General features: G+C 38.6%; 1 protein-coding gene and 1 long non-coding RNA gene across 2 annotated transcripts; one reads left to right on the top strand and one right to left on the bottom strand.

Annotated features, from left to right (window-relative positions):
* Window positions 1–4,964: 4,964 nt before the first annotated feature.
* On the bottom strand, window positions 4,965–6,329 carry LOC307136151. Its single transcript, XR_013817746.1, has 2 exons — window positions 6,190–6,329; window positions 4,965–5,462 (listed from the first exon to the last, which is right to left on the bottom strand). It is a non-coding gene; the product is annotated as an uncharacterized lncRNA (long non-coding RNA).
* Window positions 6,330–9,053: 2,724 nt separating this feature from the next.
* iars2 (isoleucyl-tRNA synthetase 2, mitochondrial) lies at window positions 9,054–21,869 on the top strand. Its single transcript, XM_079833005.1, has 23 exons — window positions 9,054–9,451; window positions 9,532–9,654; window positions 9,824–9,977; window positions 10,121–10,269; window positions 11,511–11,560; window positions 11,691–11,800; window positions 11,909–11,999; window positions 12,079–12,194; window positions 12,286–12,455; window positions 12,566–12,656; window positions 12,755–12,906; window positions 13,977–14,137; window positions 14,216–14,318; window positions 14,537–14,630; window positions 14,786–14,894; window positions 15,369–15,471; window positions 15,549–15,674; window positions 17,059–17,190; window positions 17,405–17,511; window positions 17,606–17,751; window positions 17,838–18,028; window positions 19,313–19,457; window positions 20,640–21,869. The coding sequence occupies exons 1-23, from the start codon at window positions 9,272–9,274 to the stop codon at window positions 20,783–20,785; spliced, it is 2,949 nt and encodes a 982-aa protein (XP_079689131.1). The 5' UTR covers window positions 9,054–9,271; the 3' UTR covers window positions 20,786–21,869.
* The last annotated feature ends 1,446 nt before the right edge of the window (window positions 21,870–23,315 follow it).

Here is a 23,315-nt window from a genome sequence, read left to right as displayed (position 1 = left end):
GAATTATAAGCAAATCAGATGTTTGAAATAAATGATAAACTCTAAAGACAACTTTTCTCTTGTTCAGGTTTGATTCTAATCATAATGTAACATCATTGAAAAAAAAAAATCAGTACAAAAAATTGCTAAACTTTGACTAAATTAATTGATTTTAATTGTTATAAATGTGATTTCATAACATTTAGATATGAATCCAACTGAAAAATACTTGTGAAAAGATGTCTTTCAGTCAGTCAAATAGCACATAGCAAATGGTGGAGCTCTGCAGCCATTTACTGGTAAAAGTAATTTTTTTATTTTAAAACTGTATTTTCCAAAAGATGGGCAAAAATCTTACACTAAACCATGTCAAATTATCCATGTTATCCCCACGAATGAAAGTTAGAAATTTGGGTCTTTTATAAAGTACATTTTACATAAAAAACATTAAAATATATATTTTTAAATTTATTTATATAAATTTAAAGATTATTATAAATACTCCAAAGACTGCACATATGTTGAGTAAAAACATTAATAAACAGAGTAAAATTACATTTGTTCTAAAAAAAAAACTATTGTTTTGTTACAAAATTACATTTTTGTTGCCTGGGGTCTGTGGAGACCCCAAAGACCCTGAGTGTAATTCCCAAACGAAGGCCGGAGAAGGGTTAATTAGTCAGAGTAGACCCTGGCCTATATTACATTTTACGTGGATGAACACAAGGTTGTGATGGATAGACTTAGTCTTTACAATGGGAAGCATTGTATAAACGTACTATACATCATTTACACAACTGACAATTTTTAAAACCGCTTCCAATTTACATTTGGCGAAATGGCTCTGTTCTAAATTCCCTATCCTTTCATGAGCTCCATGAAAAGCCAAGACAGGGAACAGCAGCAGCAGCTTCTGGGGACAACCTCCTATTTTTTAAAACTGGGAGGGCAGCGTAAATCCCCCATTGAGAACGGAGCATGCATCAATGACAAGTTCAAGGTGGAGCTGGGGTGGAGGTGGGTTGCAAAGCAGCGTGCAGTGGAAGCCAAGCAGGCGTCCAGTTTGAGAGTGTAATGTATAATGAATCGGATCAACTGATATGGGCGGAGTTGAATTTTTTTTCCAATCAGCTGAAAGAGGAGCTTGACTACATGGCCTGCCTGAACTAACGCAGAATGCTTGATTTGGTTTAAAGTAAAACTAATAGATCTAACCTTGCATCTGTACCATTTTTGGAAGTTGTCATCTTATAAATTACATTGAAAAGCTGTAAACTGACTTTCCAGGATTCCCTCTCCGACACACTTCACATTTGACGGCTCTTCGTTTAAATAATTGTTTCTTAGTTTTTGTTAGTTATGTACATTAGGGTCCTATGTTACATCTTATGTTGTTAAATGAATGTCAGAAATATGTTAGTTTTGACATATAATTACCTAGTATTTTTGTGATGAGCTTTGGTTTATTATGTGGCTTTCTCTTTACTACCAGTGTTGGTGGTTGTCAGGTTGTGGCAGCAGTGGGGCCTTGCTAAAAAAAAGGCTGTTGGAATTACTGTTTATTTACAGTGTGTTCTGTAATAATCAAATGTATTTTTTTACAGAAATATTCTGGCAACCACAGCTGCCAGTTTTTTCTGTACAAACGACAGGATATATATATATATATATTTTTTTTTTTACAGTAGCATGTACACAATGCATTTTGTTTATTATGCACTGCAGTTCTGTCACATGTTGTTTTAAATGCTTGAGCTCTAAATCAGGGTGGAATGGATTCAGATTGGCTCTCAAAGTTTTTATCATTCATCAGCTGGAAAAAAAAATGTTTGTAAGTGATACCAACGATATCTTTCCTTTCTGTCATTATCGTTACAGCTCTCATAGAATCAGAATGATTATTATATTTTATAGTTCTAGTTATTTACAGTAATCGTCCTTGATAAACAAGCCTTAAAGGGATAGTTCCCCCAAATATGAAAATTACCCCATGATTTACTCACCCTCAAGCCATCCTAGGTGTATATGACATTCTTCTTTCTTCTTTTAGATTAAGCCAGGATTAGGCCTAGGTTAAAGCTGCAGTCCGTAACTTTTTGCGCTCTAGCGGTTAATAAACAGAACTGAATGCGTCTTGTGGAAGAACATTGCAGCCGGAGCTACTTCTCTCTGTTTATGTCTATGGCAAGTCACGCATGTACTGTGCTCCTCCACAGCGGTTCCTACCAGACCGGTCTGAAATGGTGCCAATATAAACACTTATTATGTGTACCATAATGATTCAGGGTAAGACAAAACACGGTTTGGGAAATGGATTCATGTTGTACATTCTCATTATATAATTTTTGTAAATCTTGAACACAATAAAAGTTACAGACTGCATCCGACACAAGTATATTGAAATAAAAATGCCTTAGAAAAAAAACATTACTGGTGTGCATTTCGAGACAAAGCAATGGCACTGACATATTTTAAGATATGACAGAGCTAGTTGCTTTCAGTTCAAACAGGCATTTTAGTCTGGGACTAGGCTTAAGCCTGGTCTATGACTGTCACAGTATTAGGTGATATGAGCCACTGCTGTGGGTTTTGCCGCACACCGCATGAGCGTTTTAAATGATCTGGCCAACATGGGTGGGTTTCTGTTTCCAGTAACCACAGATCAACCATACTACATACTACATACATATGACATTTCACTTCTTGTCAGAAATTGATTAGGATATACAAAAAGAAGGGGGGGAATCTTTATGAGAAAAGAAATGAGTGCGTTTTTGCGTAATTTATAAAGCTAGACTATCCTATGGGCAATATGAGGTCACCTATATGGGGGCCCGATGTGGCAGGGAGTCTTGTGAGGCATAGGCAGAAATACTCTGAATTGAATGAAGAAAATAAACTTTTCAAGGCTCGTTATTGATAACTTCAGTTGACGCAAACTGTGTTCCACCATAATGTTTACATAACAGACTGAAAGATAGCTTCAGAGAGACAGAGGGAGGGTGACAGACGCTCTCATTCATGCCATTCCGATCTGTTGAGGTACAGGAGGTTTAGCTGCTGGTCTGTGCTCTCAGCTCAGGGACAAAACACCCTTACTGTTCTGTTTCCTCATCAAGAGCATTTCACAACAAGGTGATCTGACTTAATAAAGAAATCGAAAGTAACACAATAATAGAAACAATCAAAACTCATTCTGACTTTCCTTTTGTTACAATGTATTATAAAAGTTTAAAACATTGTTATAAATGCAGTGTCATTTTAGTATTATTTATGTTACCATTACATCATGTATTCATACACTATATTGTCATAAGTTTTGGGACGCCTGCCTTTACATGCACATGCACTTTAATGACATCCCATTCTTAATCCGTAAGGTTTTAATTTGGAGTTGGCCCATTTTTGCTGCTATAACAGCTTCAACTCTTCTGGGAAGGCTTTCCACAAGGTTTAGGAGTGTGTTTAGGGGAATTCTTTTACCAATCTAGAAGCGCATTTGTGAGGTCAGGCACTGATGTTGGACAAGAAGGCCTGGAGTATGAAATTGTCCAATTTATATATTTTTTTGAAGCAGTAAGAGTTCCTTTCACTGGAACTAAGGGGCCAAGACAAACCCCTTAAAAACAACTCCACACCATAATCCCCCCTCCACCAAACTTTGGCACAATGCAGTCAGGCAAGTACCATTCTCCTGGCAACCACCAAACCCAGACTTGTCCATCGTATTGCCAGACAGAGAATTTGTCACTCCAGAGAACCCTAAAGTCCAGTGGCAGCAGGCTTTACACCACTGCATCCGACGCTTTGCATTGCACTTGGTTATGTAAGGCTTGCATGCAGCTGCTCAGCCATGGGAACCCATTCCATGAAGCTCTCTACGCACTGTTCTTGAGCTAATCTGAAAGCCACATGAAGTTTTGAGGTCTGTAGCTATTGACCCTGCAGAAAGTTGGCAAATTCTGCGCATTGTGCAACTGGACTTATAGCACAGGTGGCAACCTATCACGGTACCTCACTTGAATTCACTGAACTTCTGTCAACATAGTGTATTAGGTTTTCAGTTTTTATTTTAGTTTAAGCTTAAGTATTTTTTTAGTTATGTGATTTTGTCATTTTAATTAGTCTTTATATTTTAATATTTCTATACAGCTGTAATCTATTTTTATTTTGACTTGTAGTAATTTTAGTAGAAGTAAGTTGAAGTTGAAGTTTTTCATCTAATATTTATATTTATTTTATTTCAGCTTTTTAATAGTTTAAGTTAACCATAACATTACGGGAATCTAGTCACGTAATTAAAGGCTGTTTGTTTCAATACTGTGATCAAATCAGGGGTCAAATAAACTGCAAATCATCCCACATTCTCACCTGTTTATGAGCAGCACACAGGTATGATGTTTACTGTAAATATTCAACACAGCTTAGTCATTCTGTTCATCACTTTGGCCCCTATGGAATTGTTATGAGGAACAGTACAGTCTTTAATAGATATGGGCCAAGATAATTGAAACCTCAGGGATTAAAGACTGTATTGACCAGACTCTGGGAATGTTCATTGAGAGGCTGTTTTAAGACCTTTCTAAAATACTAAAAAATACTATTTTTTCTAAAAAAAAAGTTTCCAAGTTCCCTGTTTGATTTTCGGGTGAGGTGACCACTTACTTAAAAGATGCGGATGTCTTTTTGCCAATGATGTAATGGTATAAGACTTCTACCATTACATCATTGGCAAAAAGACATCCGCATCTTTTAGAAATTCTTGTTTAAAATAGGATTTGCAGGCCAGTGCTTAACTGATCTTAAGTGTGTACAATAACATGATAGAAGCTGGAAGAGTATAGGATGAAATGAATGTGCTTCAATCTGGATGGAAAGAAGTGAAGGGAGTTTTGTAACCTGCCTGTTCAGTGTTAAAACTTAATCAATGCCGTTAAAACACGCACGCACTAATATGAATTTGGATAAAAGATGACACAAACATATACAATCATCCACTTTAATTGTGCATATAGACACTTTCTTAATTATTACAATGAATAGCTCATCACAATCATTACAAAAACATTGTGGAGGAAATGGATTACAGTGGTCAGATTCATATAGTCAAGAGAAGTTGTGATGAGCCTTAAACAATGACATGATGGGGAATAAACACAACTGAGAGCCCAACTGTGTGGTTTTTTGGGGGGGTTTGGAGGACCCTCGGTACAGTAAGCAATGGCAAGTTGTTGTCGCATCTTTCTCTCTTCTGTGTGTCTTTTGTATTCAATAATTGTGGAAAGGTTTGCTCTTCATGTGATCTTTGTTCTTCTTGGTCATCTAAACATTCTCCAGCCAGTTTAGGATCGACTGCGGATGAAGCCCAGGGTGGCTGCTGGGATCAGCAGGCACAGCACAGAGGGCAACAGACTGAATCCTGCGGTGCTGGCCTGAGGACCAGCATCTCCTTTTTGACCAGTAATGGTTGTGTTTGACTCTTTCTACACCAACATGAAAGAAAAGTCAGAATAAACAAACAGATTATTGTACATTGCTTTAATGTAAAAATGTGCAGTTAACTTAAAGAACAATTTCTGCCTGATCTGACCCTTATAAATAATGTTAGTTGCTGTAACCAAGTTCAGTCAGGTTGATTTAGCTATATTTAACAATATTTTTTATTTAAAAAAGCTAGTTAATTCTGATGTTACCACAACGCCCATGTTAAGCTGCCCGCCTTTTTTGGTGGATGTTATTTTTATTTTATTTTGAGTAGCTGCTTAAAAATGCACTTTTTTTGGTATGATTATTATTATTATTGGCATATTTCTAACCAATATTATTGACACTTGTTGAATTAACACAGCCACTATTATGTTAAGTATTAGATGAGGAAAAAAATCCATTCCGACAAAAGATCCAAGCTTCTGTATTTACATGGTGTAAAGTAGACTGATAAAATGAAAATAAAAACAATGTGAAATATTAGAATATTAAAATTTATGGTAGTTCTCATAATTCACATGAAATTCTTACAAACTGGTAAATAAATGTTGATAATTTTGTGCAATCTGCTTTATTAAATATATTAATCTATATATAATCTATTTTATTTTAACCGGAGGAGGGGTGGGGGGAAGAATGTCATCGAGCTCTTGCTATTTTTAAAAAAATTATAAAAAAAAAAAAACCTTCAAGGCGCGAGATGAAAAAAATCATATTGCCTACCTGACCATTTGAAGTTGAAAACAGTAAGGTTATAACCAGTATCCCAAAGCACAATGCAAATATTTTATCCATTTTTATGTCTTCTTCTTCCAGAGAGCTTTTTCTGTGGGGCAGAGTGTCTGTGCTCAGTGATGTGGGACAGGAGGGGAGTTTTGTTCTCAAAGTGATCAACATGAGACGTGATTAAACGCCCGCCCACCAGTTTAGGAGGAGGATCACATCCTCTGTACAGTGCCTTCATCTCAAAATGAAAGTTGCGTTTTCAAAATTTCATATACACTAAATTCTGATCTCCTCTTTCAACTCTACACACTAGAATCTAAAGCATTACTTAAACTCTGTGTTAAGAGAACACATTAATACCAAGTTGAATAAAAGATGACATACAAGACATATACAATCAACCACTTTAATTGTGCATACAGTACTGACACATTCTGAGATGGATTACATTGATCACATTCATATAGTAAAATTTGTAGTACACATATAATTATAGAAATGGAAATAGGGCTGTTATTTTAAATGCACAGTGATTACTGATTTAAGTAATGGTTTTTTTTAACCTGCTTGATCTCAATCACATAAACTGAGCATGGGAGAAACTCATGAGCTTGTGAGCTCTACCTAAAACAGTGACTTTGAGACCATGATAAAGAGCCCAAGGGTATGGTTCAGTTTGAGGACCCTCTGTATGGGGTTGCAGCAGGTGTCTGTCTTCTTTTTCATTAGTTAAGAATCCATTTAAAACTTTTATATCTTTATGAATTATGGAAAGGTTTGCTCTTTGGGTGAACGCTGGCCATTTCGCCACTGGTCATCTATAGTCTCTCCATCCATTAGGATCGACTGTGGATGAAGCCCAGGGTGGCTGCCGGGATCAACAGGTACAGTGTGGCGGGCAAAGGACCCAATCCTACAGCGCTGGAATTTGTGGAAGGATTAGAAGGCACGCTGGATGAGCTTTTGTCTGTGGATTTCTGATCAGGGCTCACCTACACCAAACACGAAGGCAAAAGAAAGTCAGAAAAAAGTGCTCAAATGTTACAGTGTGATTTTATAAGTGCTGTGATGACCAGTTTTTGGAGCTGCACTTTGCTATCATCATTGTAGCTAATTAATTATATAGATGCTTACTATGAAAAACATGAACACAGTAAACAATTAGTGAACCAATCCTTTCATCCTCCTCTAAAAACCTAAGACGAAGAATGGGGAAAAAAAATCATAGTGCCTACCTGAGTTGAAAATGGTATGGTTATGATCAGCACCGCAAAGCACAATATCCAAATTGTATTCATTTTTATGCCTGTGTTGTCTTCCTCCAGAGAAGTCTACTGCTGGACCAAGGGTCTGTGCTCAGTAAAAAGGCAGGCCGGACACCTTTATTCCCAAAGTGACGTCAAAACACCCGCCCATGAGGCAGGAGATGCCTGCAGGTTTAGCCACAGGTGAGATCTCTAAAAGGGGGAGGAGAAAATTAGTGTGTAAAATACTCCACCCATCCTCCCGTCTCTTGAAGATCTCCAAATACGATATAATTAACTGTTACAAAGCACCCTTTTAAATGAGCTACTATTAATGTCTTTGTATAACTAAATAACATTATCAATAATATTTTAATAATTAATAATACTACATAATAGCCTATATTAAAATATATATTTCAACTTGTTTTCAAGTCAGAGTGCCACGCGGTACCTCTCGAGCGCTTTCCGCTAAAGATATCGCAAAAGTACATTGACAAAACGGCTACTCAGCACAAGTGAATAACAAAAACTAGTAGCCTACATCTATCACAAAAGCTGATGTTTAGCTACGGACTGAATTTATAATATTCCGTTTCATGTCAAATAATACGATAATATTTGTAAAGAGTAAATAGTTGTTGTTTTGTTTTTGACATAATTTCTATATGGATGAATCCGCAGCTTTACATCACAAAAAGAAATGACATTTTAAAGTAGGCTATATTAAAATAGAAAACAATTCGTTTAAATTGTAAAAAATGTTTCACAATATTTTGTCAAATGTCAAATAAATACAGGCTTAATTGACCGGTACTGTATATAAAATTTAAAATGTATATATCAAACATGCCTCTGAATAAAACTGAGGCGTTTTTTCCTCTCGAGTGTGGGCTCCAAATTCTCATAACGTTCATCAAACTATATACGCCACAAAACCTAACGCTGCCTTCGAGCTCAAACTACCCATTCTCATTTAGTGACCGTACAGCGCCATCTTGCTTTTCAAATCCGCAGTCACAAGATGAAAAAGGCGTTTTCGTTTATGTGAAGGTTATGTCTCTTCGCAGCTCCCGTACTTGTCCGTCGTTTCTATCATTCCGGTAGAGACCAAGCCTGTAGTGCTCCAGTCAGAAATTGAAGCTTTCGCGCCTCGATCGCCCCCCGGTGGCCGGTCCCAGTATAGCTCCTAAACCCCGCCTCTCCATGTATTTCAATGGGCGCGAGACACACTAAACTATTTAATTACACTTCAAATAATTGTTTCCTAAAGATGGTTTCTGTCATTTTAGGCAGTTTTTATTACAATAATTTCATTTCAAGTGTTCGTTTTTTAAATAAGTTTAGTTTTAGTGAGTTATTTGATGCTATAAAAACGGGGGTGTGACGTCATGATTGACAGCTGAGATTGACGGCTTCTCTGAATGAACTTGTCACTGAGGCACTAACGGACTTTTTTCTGGATTTTTGTGAGGAGATTGGAGCTTTAGCTTTCATTTCTACACTTCCATAACTGTTTATTTCACACCAACATAATTAATTATTCTGCATCTGTGAGAGTGTGGGCGGGCTTTTGATAATCGCGCCTCTACTTCCTGTTCTCTACTGCGCAACTCCGGTCCCGAGATCGCTACTGCGCAGACTCGGTCCCAAGATGTCAGCGCCGTGAGCGGGCCTATGAAAGCTTCAACTTTGGTCAGCGGAAGTCAATGGAGTCGCGTCGTCCATATTTTTTTACAGTCTATGGTAGAGACCGAGTGCCGCCTGCAGCGGAGGAGGTCACATCCCACAACAAAATCTAACCCTGGTCAGAAACTCACCTGTCAGAGTTCCTCATGCTGCTGGTTCGGCGTTCGGCAGTAGGTTTCGGCGGTGTGGCTCGATGGGGACTCCGCTGCCTGTGCTCCGGAGACGCTGCGGGCCGGTACCGGGACACTGTGCTTCTGCCCCGTACTGACTTCCCCATGAAAGTGAACGGGCCAAAACTCCTGGAACGAGAGATCCAGATACAGCAGGTAATTGTGTCAGATCCAGAACCTGCCATGATGCTGTTAAATACGTTAATGCTGTTGAACTTTGTTGTGTTGTTTTGCAGAAATGTGGTTTTGACCAGCTGTACTCATGGCAGAGAGAGAAAAAAGCTAAGAGGGAGTACTGCCTTCATGATGGACCACCGTATGCCAACGGGGACCCGCATGTTGGGCACGCTCTCAATAAGGTAAGTTACCTCCTGTCAGTTCAGAATCAGTAGATGTTCCTGGAACCACGTCCTTCACTGTTCCTTCAGAGACACCATAAAACAACACCCCTAAACCGATAGGAATGGAGATACTCTCACAAGAGCTTCATGATATGCCATCAGCATCTTCATTTGATCTCTCCTGCAGATCCTCAAAGACATCCGGAACCGTTTCGAGGTGCTGAGAGGCAGGCTGGTGCACTATGTGCCCGGCTGGGACTGCCATGGGCTGCCCATTGAGCTCAAAGCACTGGGAGACCTGGGAACCAGTGAGCTGACTCCTCTACAGATCAGACAGAAAGGTCACATATAATAAGTATTTTGTCGAAAAAATAAATAGTTTTAATATTGAAAGCTTGTGTGCTTATTTGAAAAACTGGCATCTAAGTAGTGTTGTTAAAATATGCTGCTTCTGCTGAATCAAAAACTGCCTCTCTTCGTTCAGCGAGGGAGTTTGCAGAGAGGGCCATATCTCGGCAGCGCTCTGCATTCCAGCGCTGGGGCGTGATGGCTGACTGGGACAACTGTTATTACACTTTTGATGGGAAATATGAAGCGACCCAGCTCCAAGTCTTTCTGGAGATGCACACCAAGGTGAGAGAAGCTCTTTCTGTACAACACAGCTTGACACATTTTTTTTAATTCCATATGTGCAGATTTGACCAAAAATAATATTCTGCAATTATTCACACTACTGTTCAGAAGTTTAGAGTTATTTATTTGATCAAAAATAAAACAATATTGTGAAATACTTATACCATTTAAAAACTAAATGTATAAAGTTTTCTATTTTAAAGTTTGCATGAAACAGAGGTTGGTAGTCTTTTCTTTCCTTATTGTAACATACATCCTAGTGAAATGTAGCTAAGTGAAACGTGTGGGACTTGATGTTGTCCATTGGGAATTGATTGGATCATTGGATGATTGTGGTTTGCTTTTGCTGGGATCTCATGTGAGGGACAGGTTGTCCCGCTCTCACGCCAGTAGACAGAGAAGAGAAAAGATGTCGCTGCAAGAGGGAGGGGAAGTTATTTTGATTAAGGATTACGAGGCCGAGATAAGTCATAATAAATACAGCAATATTTCATAAATAAATAAATAAAAATCTATGTAAGATTATGAATATGTAACACATTCTATGTAATATGCAAGATTTTTTTTTATTAAAATATCCAAAAACCACTAGAACAATGTTATATATTTTGTTGACTTGTGTAATCGCACTATCCCAAACGTTTCCAAGAATGTTTAAATCCAGATAAATAAGCAATTTTAACCAGGACACGGATCGTGTCCATGTGTCGCTTATCAATGACATCATACCCGCGTTACCCTTGATTTTTCCACCAAGGAAGTTATGTTTTATTAGACAGGTGAGCAACTGTTTGGATACATTCATCAACAGAAAACGAGTTAGTCTTATTGTTTAAATCTCGTTTTCTTGATTTACTGCGAGTACCATGTTTTACCATCCCTAATATTGATCTATCTTACTGCAGTGTGCAACAAGTGTCTCATAGTAGCCGCCGAGCGAACGCACAGAGCATTATAACATCACTTTCAACACGCTCAAATGTATCTAATATGATAATACAACACTGAGTACCTTTGTTTTTTGAATAAAAAAGCTCCACCTTTGTTTTGAATAAGCGATGAAAAATGACATATTGTGGCTTTAATGATCAAAAGTCAAATGATAAAAAGTTCATCCTTGCTGGCGGAAAGTATTAATTTCTTTTAAAAATATATATATTTTTTAACTGCCCCCAAACTTGGTAGTGTACTCACCCTCATGTAATTAAAATATTCTCACTTTCCCCCATCTTTTTGTACAGGGTTTAATTTATCAGGACTATAAGCCCGTTTTCTGGTCACCATCATCCAGGTAGGAGAAGCTCAGTGTTTTCAGCCTCACAAAAAGCCCATTAATAAAGCTAAAAAGCTTTGAATTTTAGGTTGTATATGTTAATGTTGATATATGGTATATATTTCTGCTGTCTCTTGCCTCTGTGAAGGACGGCACTTGCTGAAGCTGAGCTGGAGTATAATCCAGAACATGTGAGCCGTGCTCTGTACATCACTTTCCCCCTGCTCACCTTGCCAGCCAAGCTTGCTGTGAAAGCAGGTGTGTATATGCTGTATGAACCTGTGCCACATGCTTTATACAGGTCACATACGCAGAATTAAAGTTACTTTGCTGTTTCTGATGTCAGTATCTTCATCTGTGATTTAGAAAGTTGGGGCGGTGTGTCTGTTCTAATATGGACAACTCAGCCATGGACTATTCCAGCCAACCAGGCGGTGTGTTACATGCCCAAAGTACAGTAAGTCACACACTTATGAATCTGTGGGATGAACATGATATGATTTCACGTCATGATCACCTGCTTTTCCTCTTCTCAGGTACTCTGTAGTGAAGCGAGCTGATAATGAGCAGCTACTCCTAGTGGCCACAGAGCGCATGAACAGCCTCGCCTCTATACTGGGGACAAATCTGGAGAGTCTGGGTACATTCGCAGGTAGATCCACTGTTATTGGCCAGAACAGGTTAAAATGATGCCTTCTGGAGTGGCCTAAGCATTTATCTGCCTCTCTTTCACTCATCTCCAGGGTCAGATCTTGAAGGTGGAGTTTGTCAGCATCCCACAATTCCTTCAAAAGAAGTGCCTTTGTTGCCGGCTAATCATGTGACCATAACTAAGGGAACGGGATTGGTCCACACAGCTCCTGCCCATGGCATGGAAGACTACAGTGTTGCAACACACTTTAATCTGCCAGTAGTATGTCACTCACAACTGTACAGTATATGTTGGAATAGTAAGATTTTTGGGTTGTTGTTGACTTTAAACTCTCTCTCTCTCTCTCTCTCTCTCTCTCTCTCTCTCTCTAGGAGTGCATGGTGGATGAGGAGGGCAGGTTTACAGAACTTGCTGGGGCTGAACTGCAGAATAAATCTGTAATGACTGAAGGCAATGCTGCAGGTGATAGAGAGAAAGAGACGGACAGATGTATGAAAGAGAGAATATATGATTAAAGAATATGAATGATAATAACTAATGTTGTGTGTCTGTGTGGGCAGTAATCTCAATGTTGCAGGCAGCGGGTGCAGTTGTAAAGGAGGAGGACTGTGTCCATAGTTACCCGTATGACTGGAGGACCAAACAGCCAGTCGTTATCAGAGCCAGTAAACAGTGGTTTATTAACACAGCCAGCCTCAAAGACAAAGCTAAGGTGAGCCAATAGACTCAGCTGCATCAGCTTGATGTAACCCATCAAAAGCATGCCTGGGTCATATTTTGAACACCCAAATTTTGCGGAATAATGCAGAAAGAAAATCTAATTCTCATTACTGTAATGTGAAAAAACCCCTAGAATGTATTCATAATGGTGTTTTTTTTTAATGCCTCTAGTGGTCTAGACTGGTCCTACCAGACTCTTGTGCATTTCATTTGTACTTTTCATTAGAACTGAAGGAAAATAAAAATTGAGCCGAAGTACGTAGGAGGGCGGAGCCAGGCTACTATTGGTCATATTTCACCCCAAATATTTATTTTTATATTTTTTTCTCAAATAAATGAGGCATGTTTTTTGCATGGGAAGTAAATTCTGATTGCCAAAATGCAGAAAAAAACCCCATTTAATTCCCATTACTGTAATGTGGGGAAAAATTGGAGAACTGGCATCTTTTGCATGCAAGTGAAGCTCTTGGAAAATGTATAGAATTGTCATGTAAATAATGTGACAATGCAAACAATTTTCATGATCCTAAAATAGGATTAATTGTTAAGTGCGTCAAGTGACTTGATCATATTTTTGTGAGTGTGAGCGTATATTTTACACACGAGCACCCATTTACTTGGCTATCTAAATGGGGACATTGAATAGACATGTATTGTTTTTATATACAGATAATTGTAGATTTTATAACTTAACCCTAAAATTACCCCATCATAGAAAACTTTCTTTATTTTTACATTAAAAAAAACTTAATTTACTTTATTTTTATAACAGTTTTACAAATCCCTGAAAGGAGGTTTTTGGAGATTTTGTCTGTTTTTGCTCACTTCTGGGTACAAATTTGGTAGGTATATGTATGTATGTATGTATGTATATAGGAATGTGTGTGTAAAATATGCTTACACAGCTCGCATTCACAAAAGATGGTCAGGTCACTTAACACACACACACGCACACTCTTTTTTGAACTTTTTTTTATTAGTTACTTTAGTTAGAAGTATTAGAAATTAAACAGGCTTCGTAATATTTTCTGCAGAAAATAAACCATGAGTGTGTTTGCATAGGACGCCCTGCAGAAGGTGCGTGTGATACCCGAATCGGCTAGGTCCAGTTTGTTGGCGATGTTGGACAGACGAACATACTGGTGTATATCTCGGCAGAGGAGCTGGGGCGTCCCCATCCCAGTGTTCTACCATAAAGAGACCGGAGAGCCACTCTTAAACAAGTATGTAATTACACTATCATAGACACACTCAAGAAACACATATAAACTACAAGTTTAAGAGTTCCCTTTCTTTCTCAGACATTCAGTGACACACATCGCTAAAGTTTTCTCTGAGAAGGGAAGTGACAGCTGGTGGGCGGAGCCAGTGGAGACATTTCTGACTCCAGAGGTTCTTCAGAAGGTACATTTTCATAAACAACCGTTTAAAAGTTTGGGGTTGGTTGAATTTTTTTTTCTCTTATGCTCTTATTTGATTAAAAAAAACAAAAACATTGTACTGTCCCAAACTTTTGAATTGTCGTGCATATTTATACCACACATATAAGACTCTTTAGTGCAAAATGAAATGGAAAGTAGTTAAATTCAGTATATGCTATAAATAGTTTCTGTGTTTGTCAGAGTAAAGCAGGTGCAGTATCTGATTATGTGCGGGGTGAAGATGTCCTGGATATCTGGTTTGACAGCGGTGTCTCATGGGCTGCTGTACTAAAGGGTAAGTCATCAAAGTGGTCCTTATCTATACATGTATTTCTTGTTATTCAAGTAATCATAAAGAAAGTATATTGTTGATTGCCTGTCTGGGGTCTTTTGGTATGCTTTGTTATGTTGTAGTGTAATGTCACTTCTCTCTCTCTTGCTCTCTTTCAGAATCAGACCCGCGTGCAGACTCATATGTGGAGGGGAAAGATCAAATCGGTGGTTGGTTTCAGTCGTCTCTCCTCACCAGTGTAGCTGTACGAAATAAAGCCCCTTACAAGTGAGTGATAAAAATGCATTTCTATCATGACAACTCTCAGAGAGTTTAGCATCATAATGGATATGACAATGATGTTAATGTATTTGGTTTGGTGGAATAGATCCGCTACGCTGCTGTTATTGCTGCTACTACAGAGCAAGTATAGAGACTTGATACTGCCAATACATACACACTGCTGTGATAATTTACTGCTTCAACATAAATAGCAGGCATTATATTAGCAGTTGCAGCTCTATACAGGTGGAGCCGGAGAAGGTGGAGGATTTCTGAAAGCTGCTACAGCAAACACTGACCAGTAATTTGCATGTTGAGCAGCAAGCAAGCAAGCTCATTGGCTGCTGATGCAACAGAATCAGCTGCGCCATTTAGAGAACGATGTGATTGCTAGCAGATTGATCAGGCAGATTGCCTAGATTAGAGTGTCATGACAGAACTTTGTTAAAACATGTCAATCACTTTCTGTGTGTGTTTCAGAGCTCTAGTGGTCCATGGATTTGCTGTGAGTGAGAGAGGAGAAAAAATGTCTAAGTCTATTGGCAACGTAGTCGACCCTGATGTTGTTATTAATGGAGGGAAGGTAAGATATGATCAACCAATGCTAGAATCAAATTGTCACCCAGTCAGTGTTTTCAAACATCCATTTCTCTTTCTCAGGACTTGTCTGTCTGTCCTCCATATGGCGCTGATGTTTTGAGATGGTGGGTTGCAGAGTCGAACGTGTTTTCTGAGGTTCAGATCGGACCGAACACACTGAACGCTGCTAAAGACAGCATCAACAAGGTCTGGCACATGTCAAAGCAGATAAAGTGATGCCAGGCAAAGCTAATTTTTAAGTCACTTTGAGATTCTTACATATATACACTTATACACGTAAGATTTATTGAATCTTTTATTCAACAAAGAGCCATTCAATTGATCAAAAGTTCTAAAGACATTTTATAATGTTACAAGCAGTATTGGGGTAATGCTAGGGGTGCTCCGATTGATCGGCAACCGATCTCGATCGGTCGATAATCGCTTTGGGATGATTTAATTTATTCAGGGAAGACCAATATTAATTTACATTTGATTTCTTATTAAATGTCTTTATTTCTTACCTCAATACTAATGTTAGACCTACTTGAAAAATTGTTTTTAAAAACAAAACTGCACTGCATGATCAAATATTTAGGTGAGATAATTATATACATTTATTATATACATTTATTTGGGAAAGATGGCCTACAGTAGCCTTAAGTTATCTCATTTTCTAAAATAAACATTTGGTGGTTCTTCAAGATCTTGACTCAGTTAATTTAGAGTTTGTTTCATTTCTACAAATGGTGCAAACTCTGCAAGATTATAGATAAAAGATTGCCATTCCCCTGCCATTCTGTGATCGGCAATCGGCAGATCATGAACTTGGTGATCGGTAATCGGTGATCGGCCCCAAAAATGCTGATCGGAGCATCTCTAGGTAATGCATTACAAGTTACGTAATCAGTTATGTAATCAAATTTATAACAAAATAGTTACTTTTCAAATAAGTAATGCCAAGTTTTGCCATTCATTGACTAACACCTCTCCTGTCCCCATGTTGAGAGAAATCAGGAGTAATGCAGAGGCGTTGTGTAAACATGATGGGCTAAATATGAGCATGCATTTACTCATCTTGCTTGCACAAAAACAGATTCCGTATTCTTCAAAATGAATTAAAACAGTGAAATGCAAACTCAGAATATTCATAAACCTGCAATAATTAATTATGGTAAAAAACACACATATATTTGTATACAATTATGTATTTAATCAAATTTTATTAACCAATGTCTTTGCTGCTGACTTTTGATGATCCAATTCAACCATACTAATAAGCTAAATTGACTTCTTGAGCACCATATCAGCATATTAGAATGATTTCTGAAGGATCATGTGACACTGAAGACGGGAGTAATGATGCTAAAAAAATTAAGCTTTGCCATCACAGGAATAAAGTACATTTTAAAATGTCAACTATAACTTTAACTATATTCAGAATAGTCATTTTACAATTTTTTTTCACAATTTGTTTTCATCTAAAATAAATGCAAAGCATTAAAAAAATCTTACTGACCACAAACTTTTGAACAGTAGTATAGATCAAAAGCTAATACCCTCTTATTCACCTGCTCTTCTCTGCCCTCAGCTGAGGAACACACTGAAGTTTCTCTTGGGGAATCTTCAGGGTTTTGATCCTCGTTCCCAGGCTGTGGACTCCAAACAAATGCACTACGTAGATCAGTACATGCTACACCTGCTCAGAGATTTCAGCATGAAGGTCAGTCTGAATGCTAACAGGTTACAATGTTTGTACAGGCTGGGCTTAAAGGGTTACTTCAAAGTTATAAAGTTTTAAATCTGGATATTTTCCTTACACAAACGCATCACTTGGCTTCAGAAGGCCTTTATTAACCCCCTGGAGCCGTGTGGAGCAGTTATGATGGATATAGATGCACTTTTATGGACGTGCCACGTGTTTGTGTGTACTGTAGGTCACTGATGCCTACAATGAGTTTGACAGTGGCCGCGTCATCCGCCTGCTGCAATCCTTCATCACTACAGAATTATCCAACTTCTATTTCAGCATCATTAAAGATCGGTAACTGCTCACTGCATTATGTAACTTTCTGTTTGAAAATTAAGCTATTTTTATGCTCTCTAGCGAAAAAACTCACTCACTGTCTCTTTCTCAGGCTTTATTGCGACCCTGAGGACTCCCTTGGTCGGAGGTCGTGTCAAACGGTTCTAGAAGAGATTCTGGATGGAGTGAGTCGCTCTATCGCTCCTGTCCTCCCTCATCTCGCTGAGGAGGTATACCTGCACGCTCCTGGACATGATGGTACACACCCAATTTTCATGCAACTCATGCTGTATGTCTACAGACTGGCTACCTCACTGTAATGCTTCTCACCTCTCTCTTTGTAGAGGGGGACACTTTGTTTCGTAGCGGTTGGATTAAGGCCGATTCAGTGTGGCGGAAGCCAGGACTGGAGGAAGCAGTAGAGGGTGCATGTGCTATCAGAGATTCCTTTCTGTCATCTATTCCGGGACGTAACGCTGCTGAGTATGACCTCATCATTGCCATTGAACCCGGCCTGTTCTTTGAAATCATGGAGGTACATCATGGATTTTAAAGCCTGTTCACCACAACTCAAATGATCGGCACAGAATTTCATTCTGATTTTTGCTTGCGATTTTTGTCTGTTTAGACCAGGGGTGTCAAACTCTGTTCCCACCTGAACGAGCTGATCAATGTCTTCAGGATTACTAGAAACTTCTTGGCGGCTGTTTTAGAGCTGGTTGGAGCTAAATTCTGCAGGACAGTGGCTCTCCAGGAACTGAGTTTGACATCCTTGATCTAGACCAATGCGTAATAAATGGCAGATTGAATGAACATGCAAATTCATTTTCTGACAGTATGTGACACTTATAGAGATGGAGAAATAACCTCGTACACAACTTTCCGTTTCTGACACCCACAAAGAAGAAAGGAAGTTAAAGGTATAGTTCACTAAAAAATTCAAACGATCCCATAATTTACTCACTCTCAAGCCATCCTAGGTATATATGACATTCTTCTTTCAGACAAATACAATCGGAGTTATTTAAAAAAATGTCCTGGCTCTTCCAAGCTTTATGTGAAAGTGAATGGCAGCCCAAAATTTTAAGACCAGTGTATCCATCCATTATAAAAGTAATCCACACGGCTCCGGGGGGTTAAAAAAGGCCTTCTGAAGCCTTTATTTGTAAGTTGAATTGGGACAGTGGTCCGCGGAAGCTAGATATTTTACTTTATAACATGTTAAATATTCCGATTTTTCTAACAAAAACCCATCGGTTCGCTTCAGAAGGCCTTTATTAACCCCCCGGAGGCGTGTGGATTTCTTTTATAATGTATGGATGCACTTTTTTGGTCTTCAAAATTTAATATAACTCTAATTATATTCATCTGAAAGAAGAATGTCATATACACCTAGGATGGCTTGAGGCTGAGTAAATCATCATGGGGTATTTTTAGTTTTTGGGTGAACTATTCCTTTAAACAGCATTTACATGTTTTCAATCAGCCGTTCAGATTTTTGTATTCATCATCATGTGATAGTTTCATGTAACAGCAGTGGCTCTGGGTATGTGACCAAAAGCATAAAATCTTATTGGATGGGGAGTTTTCTTCACAGTGCAATGGAAAAGAGATTAGAACACCTCTGCATAAAGAAATTCTGTCGCATTGACCACGTGCGAATGTTTGTCTCGGTCTTAACACATTAAAATATTTATTGCACTTAATAATGAATATTTGTATTGCTATGAATAGGCCTTTAAATAGATAAAACATTTTGCCCCATTTGCTTGTGACTACGTTCTGTAAGTTGTTTTTTTCCCCCACCAATTTCTGCCAGTCGCTTCAAGAGGAGCCCACTTCCACCACCTCTCAGCTGACAGAGCTCATGATGGCCTCACGCACGACTCTGACAAACTCTCTCCCACGGGATTTGCCATCGGATGCTGTCACAAGCACAGGAAACTTCCTCATTAACCTGGAAGGTGAGATGCTTTTCTTCTGATATAAATTTCTCAGTGGTTCTATCACAAAACATCACATACACATTACTCCCCCTTTGTGTAGCAGTTAGTTTAGACCAGTGTTTTGTCGTGGAGATTATAAATAAAACTTTACGAAAACTAATCTGACTTTCCACTTCTGACAATTTAGACAACCTCCAGTTGTCAATACAATACAATACAGTACCAATACAGTATTACAGTACCTTCTCGAATACATACAATACAAACCAAGGTAATTCCCCTCCCGAAGTATGGTGGTGGCATCCCATCAAGAAGCTAGTATCACTGCCTCAAACCAAATATGAGCACCAGGTATTAAGCATCTATATACTATCGCCGGACCTGTTAGTCCAACACTAACTGTCTGAGTGTTACTGTCTACCCTGAATTCAGGTCTTAGTCGTCCATCACTTTCAGTACCTAATTTGAGCATAGAATCTTTAGTACTTCTATTTACAAGCTGTAGCATTATACAGTATATGACACCACTTCCAAGTTGCCCTTTTGCAGGAACAAATTTTTATTGACAGCCGGCTGGGAGCACTCAGTCACAACCACCAACAGACTCTCCGAACAGGAAAATACACACATATTTATTACATAATTTGTTACATAAGTTTTCTCCACTGTTAGTGGTTATACTAATCTGGTGATCTGATCTAAGCTAATCATATGACTGTTAATTCTGGTAAACATTTTTTATTTTAAAATACTCTTTTTACCCTTTCTTGATGCAGGTCATAACATCAATTATCTATTGCAACATCAGCACATTCTTCCAAAGCAAAGGCAGGAACTAAGTTAAACTGATTAAAGAATTAACAAAAGTTTCCATTTTCTTAATACACCTTCTTTGCCACTTTTCCAAAATATTTCCACTATAGACTTGAAATGACTTAAAATAATTTATTCTTTCATTTGAATCATATTTATATCTTGCCTTATATTGGGTTGAGCTTTGAATATTGTGTTGGACTATGATGGGCATTTAAGCCAAGAAAGTTGAGAACCACCAGTTTAGACAGAATTGGTAAAATGTGGTTTTAATTTAGAAGCAGTTAAAATAAACTTGCCTTCCCTTCAGAAACAGATAAACCCAATTAAGGAAATTCCAACTCTAAAGTAATCAGGTATTGATCTGCTCATCTTTGTGTTCTGTAGGGGGAGTGATCCGTGAGGAGAGTTCATACAGTGTAGCCGCAATGCCCACCTCTCTCTCACGCTGTCCGAGATGTCGGCGATACACAGCAGATGAGCCAGACTGCCTCTGCCCACGATGCCAAACCATGCTAGAAAATACAAAGTAATCACCCTGACTGTTGCCATGACTACTGCCCACCCACTGGCCCTCCTCCTCTACCACCTTTGGTGAAAGAGGCTGCAAGGGCTACCATGGACCAGTATGAAGCTGCTATTGTAACATACAGAAAGTTGTCTGAAGCTGTGGGAGAGTGGGAGCATATTACTCAGAGGTCGGGCAGGAGACGAACTGTTATAAAATGAATAAAGCAAGAATTTGGAAGGAAAAACCAAACAGGAGATTCTCAACTGAGAAAACATACACAAAAACCCGTTTCAGAACATCCTTACAATATGAGCACTGACCTGGGATCTGTGTTAAGTTGACAAATGTTGTCGCAGTTCTCTGCTATAGGTTTAAGACAACTTATTGTCAGTACACTGAAAAGAGCATTTGGTATGTATATGTCTAATTGTGCTTGTGTGCGGTGGGTGGAAGGTTTGGTTTAGCACGTCTAACTTTATTTTCCGTATATTGAGGTCATGAAGGGGTATATTTTATTGGGACATTTTGCACTAACGTGTACTTGTACTTGACATGCATGCAGACTCATTCATGAAACCAAAGCAGAAGTCATTTGTGAAACCATTCTTTAATTGTGACATTGATTAAATGTTGCAGATTACCAAAGAATGGTTTTACAAAATTTTACACATTCATTCTGCTAATTTTTATAAATGAGGCTCCGTGAGAAGAGTTTGTCAATTTTAGTTTCTCGGCTTACCTGTAAATGCTTTATGACGTGAGTTTTATTGCTAAGCCAATAAAGCGTACATACAGGAAAGAGAATGTCTTTTAATGTGAATCCTAAAGCAAGCACGGTTGAGCGTCAGTGTCCACCGTATTGGATGAGTAAGTCATGTGTGTCGATCAATGTTTATACAGGAAAAAAGCGATCACATCTCTGCCTTGGATTTAACTGTTTAAATCGTGGTGTCTTTTTGATCCGGAAAGGTTGTGTGGACTCAATGAACGGGGGAAAAAAAAGTGAGATTTTTAATATCTGACTTGCACACATTTACTTTGCACATAAGGTAGTTTTCATTAAAAAATGACAGATTTATTCAAAAACATAAATTAACAAATTAAGTAAATATGCTCATCTCTGTAGTTCTTTTTTTCCAGCTGACTAAGGAGCTATAGTGGACATTGAATGGCTTTCCTGAGATGAATGTTACATTTTCAAGCTTTTTATTGGCTTCTTTCCATGGATAAAACACTGATTAGGCGATTACTTTGAGAGTTGATACATTTCAGTAATTCGTCTTTCATCTTTTGACATACCTTCCTTGCATTCATTCATGATTATTTTGTGCTTTCACTGGAAGTAAAGTGGAAGAGATGATTGGTTCACTTCACTCACAGTATACGGTATTACATAATTTAGTTTCATATTTATTAATTCATGGCATTAGCTTTCACTGTTACGCTGATGATACTCAGCTCTATATTTCTTCACGCCCCGGCCAAACTTACCAGTTCACAAAATTAATGAAATGCATAGCTGATATAAACATTGGATGGCTAGTAATTTTCTACTTCTTACTGAAAAAAAAACAGAGATTATAATTATTGGGCCAAAAACCTTCACACGTAATAACCTAGAATAATGTCTAACACTTGATGGATGTTCTGTCAAGTCTTCATCATCAGTTAGGAACCTGGTGCTCTTTGATACCACTCTTTCATTTGAAAGCCAAGTTTCTAGCATCTGTAAAACCGCATTCTTTCATTTTAAAAATACACTATATTGCCAAAAGTATTGGGACACCCCTCCAAATCCTTGAATTTCAATCACGTCCATGGCCAAAGGTGTATAAAATCAAGCATGAAAAGAATGGGTTGCTGTCAGGAGCTCGGTGAATGTGATAGGTTGCCATCTGTGCAATAAGTCCATTGGTGAAATTTCGCACTACTAAATATTCCATGGTCAACTGTTAGTAAAATCACAGAGCGGGGTCAGTGCATGCTGAGGCACATAGTGCGCAGAAGTAGCCAACTTTCTGCAGAGTCAATAGCTACAAACTTTGTGTGGCCTTCAGATTAGCTCAAGAACAATGCGTAGAGAGCTTCATGGAATGGGTTTCCATGGCCGAGCAGCTGCACCCAAGCCTTACATCACCAAGTGCAATGCAAAGCATCGGATGCAGTGGTGTAAAGCACGCCGTCACTGGACTCTATAGCAGTGAAGACGTGTTCTCTGGAGTGACGAATCACGCTTCTCTGTCTGGCAATCCGATGGATGAGTCTGGGTTTGAAGGTTGTCAGGAGAATGGGCATTGTGGACAATTTCATGCTCCCAACTTTGTGGGAACAGTTTGGGGATGGCCCCTTTCTGTTCCAACATGACTGCGCACCAGTGCACAAAGCAAAGTCCATAAAGACATGGATGAGCGAGTTTAGTGTGGAGGAACTTGACTGGCCTGCACAGAGTCCTGACCTCAACCCGATACAGCACCTTTGGGATGAATTAGAGCGGAGACTGCGAACCTGGCCTTGTTGTCCAACATCAGTGCCTGACCTCACAAACGCTTCTA

Source organism: Gobio gobio (assembly GCF_949357685.1).
Source record: "Gobio gobio genome assembly, chromosome: 13".
NCBI lineage: Eukaryota > Metazoa > Chordata > Actinopteri > Cypriniformes > Gobionidae > Gobio > Gobio gobio.
This window is presented reverse-complemented; position numbering and strand designations above follow the sequence as displayed.

Excerpts from the sequence above, each read along its gene's own strand:
- iars2 (XM_079833005.1), top strand. The coding sequence starts at position 9,272 with ATGCTGCTGGTTCGGCGTTCGGCAGTAGGTTTCGGCGGTGTGGCTCGA. Across the intron at positions 11,801-11,908 it reads CAAGCTTGCTGTGAAAGCAG|AAAGTTGGGGCGGTGTGTCT; the intron begins GTGTGTATATGC and ends TCTGTGATTTAG. Across the intron at positions 19,458-20,639 it reads CTTCCTCATTAACCTGGAAG|GGGGAGTGATCCGTGAGGAG; the intron begins GTGAGATGCTTT and ends TGTGTTCTGTAG.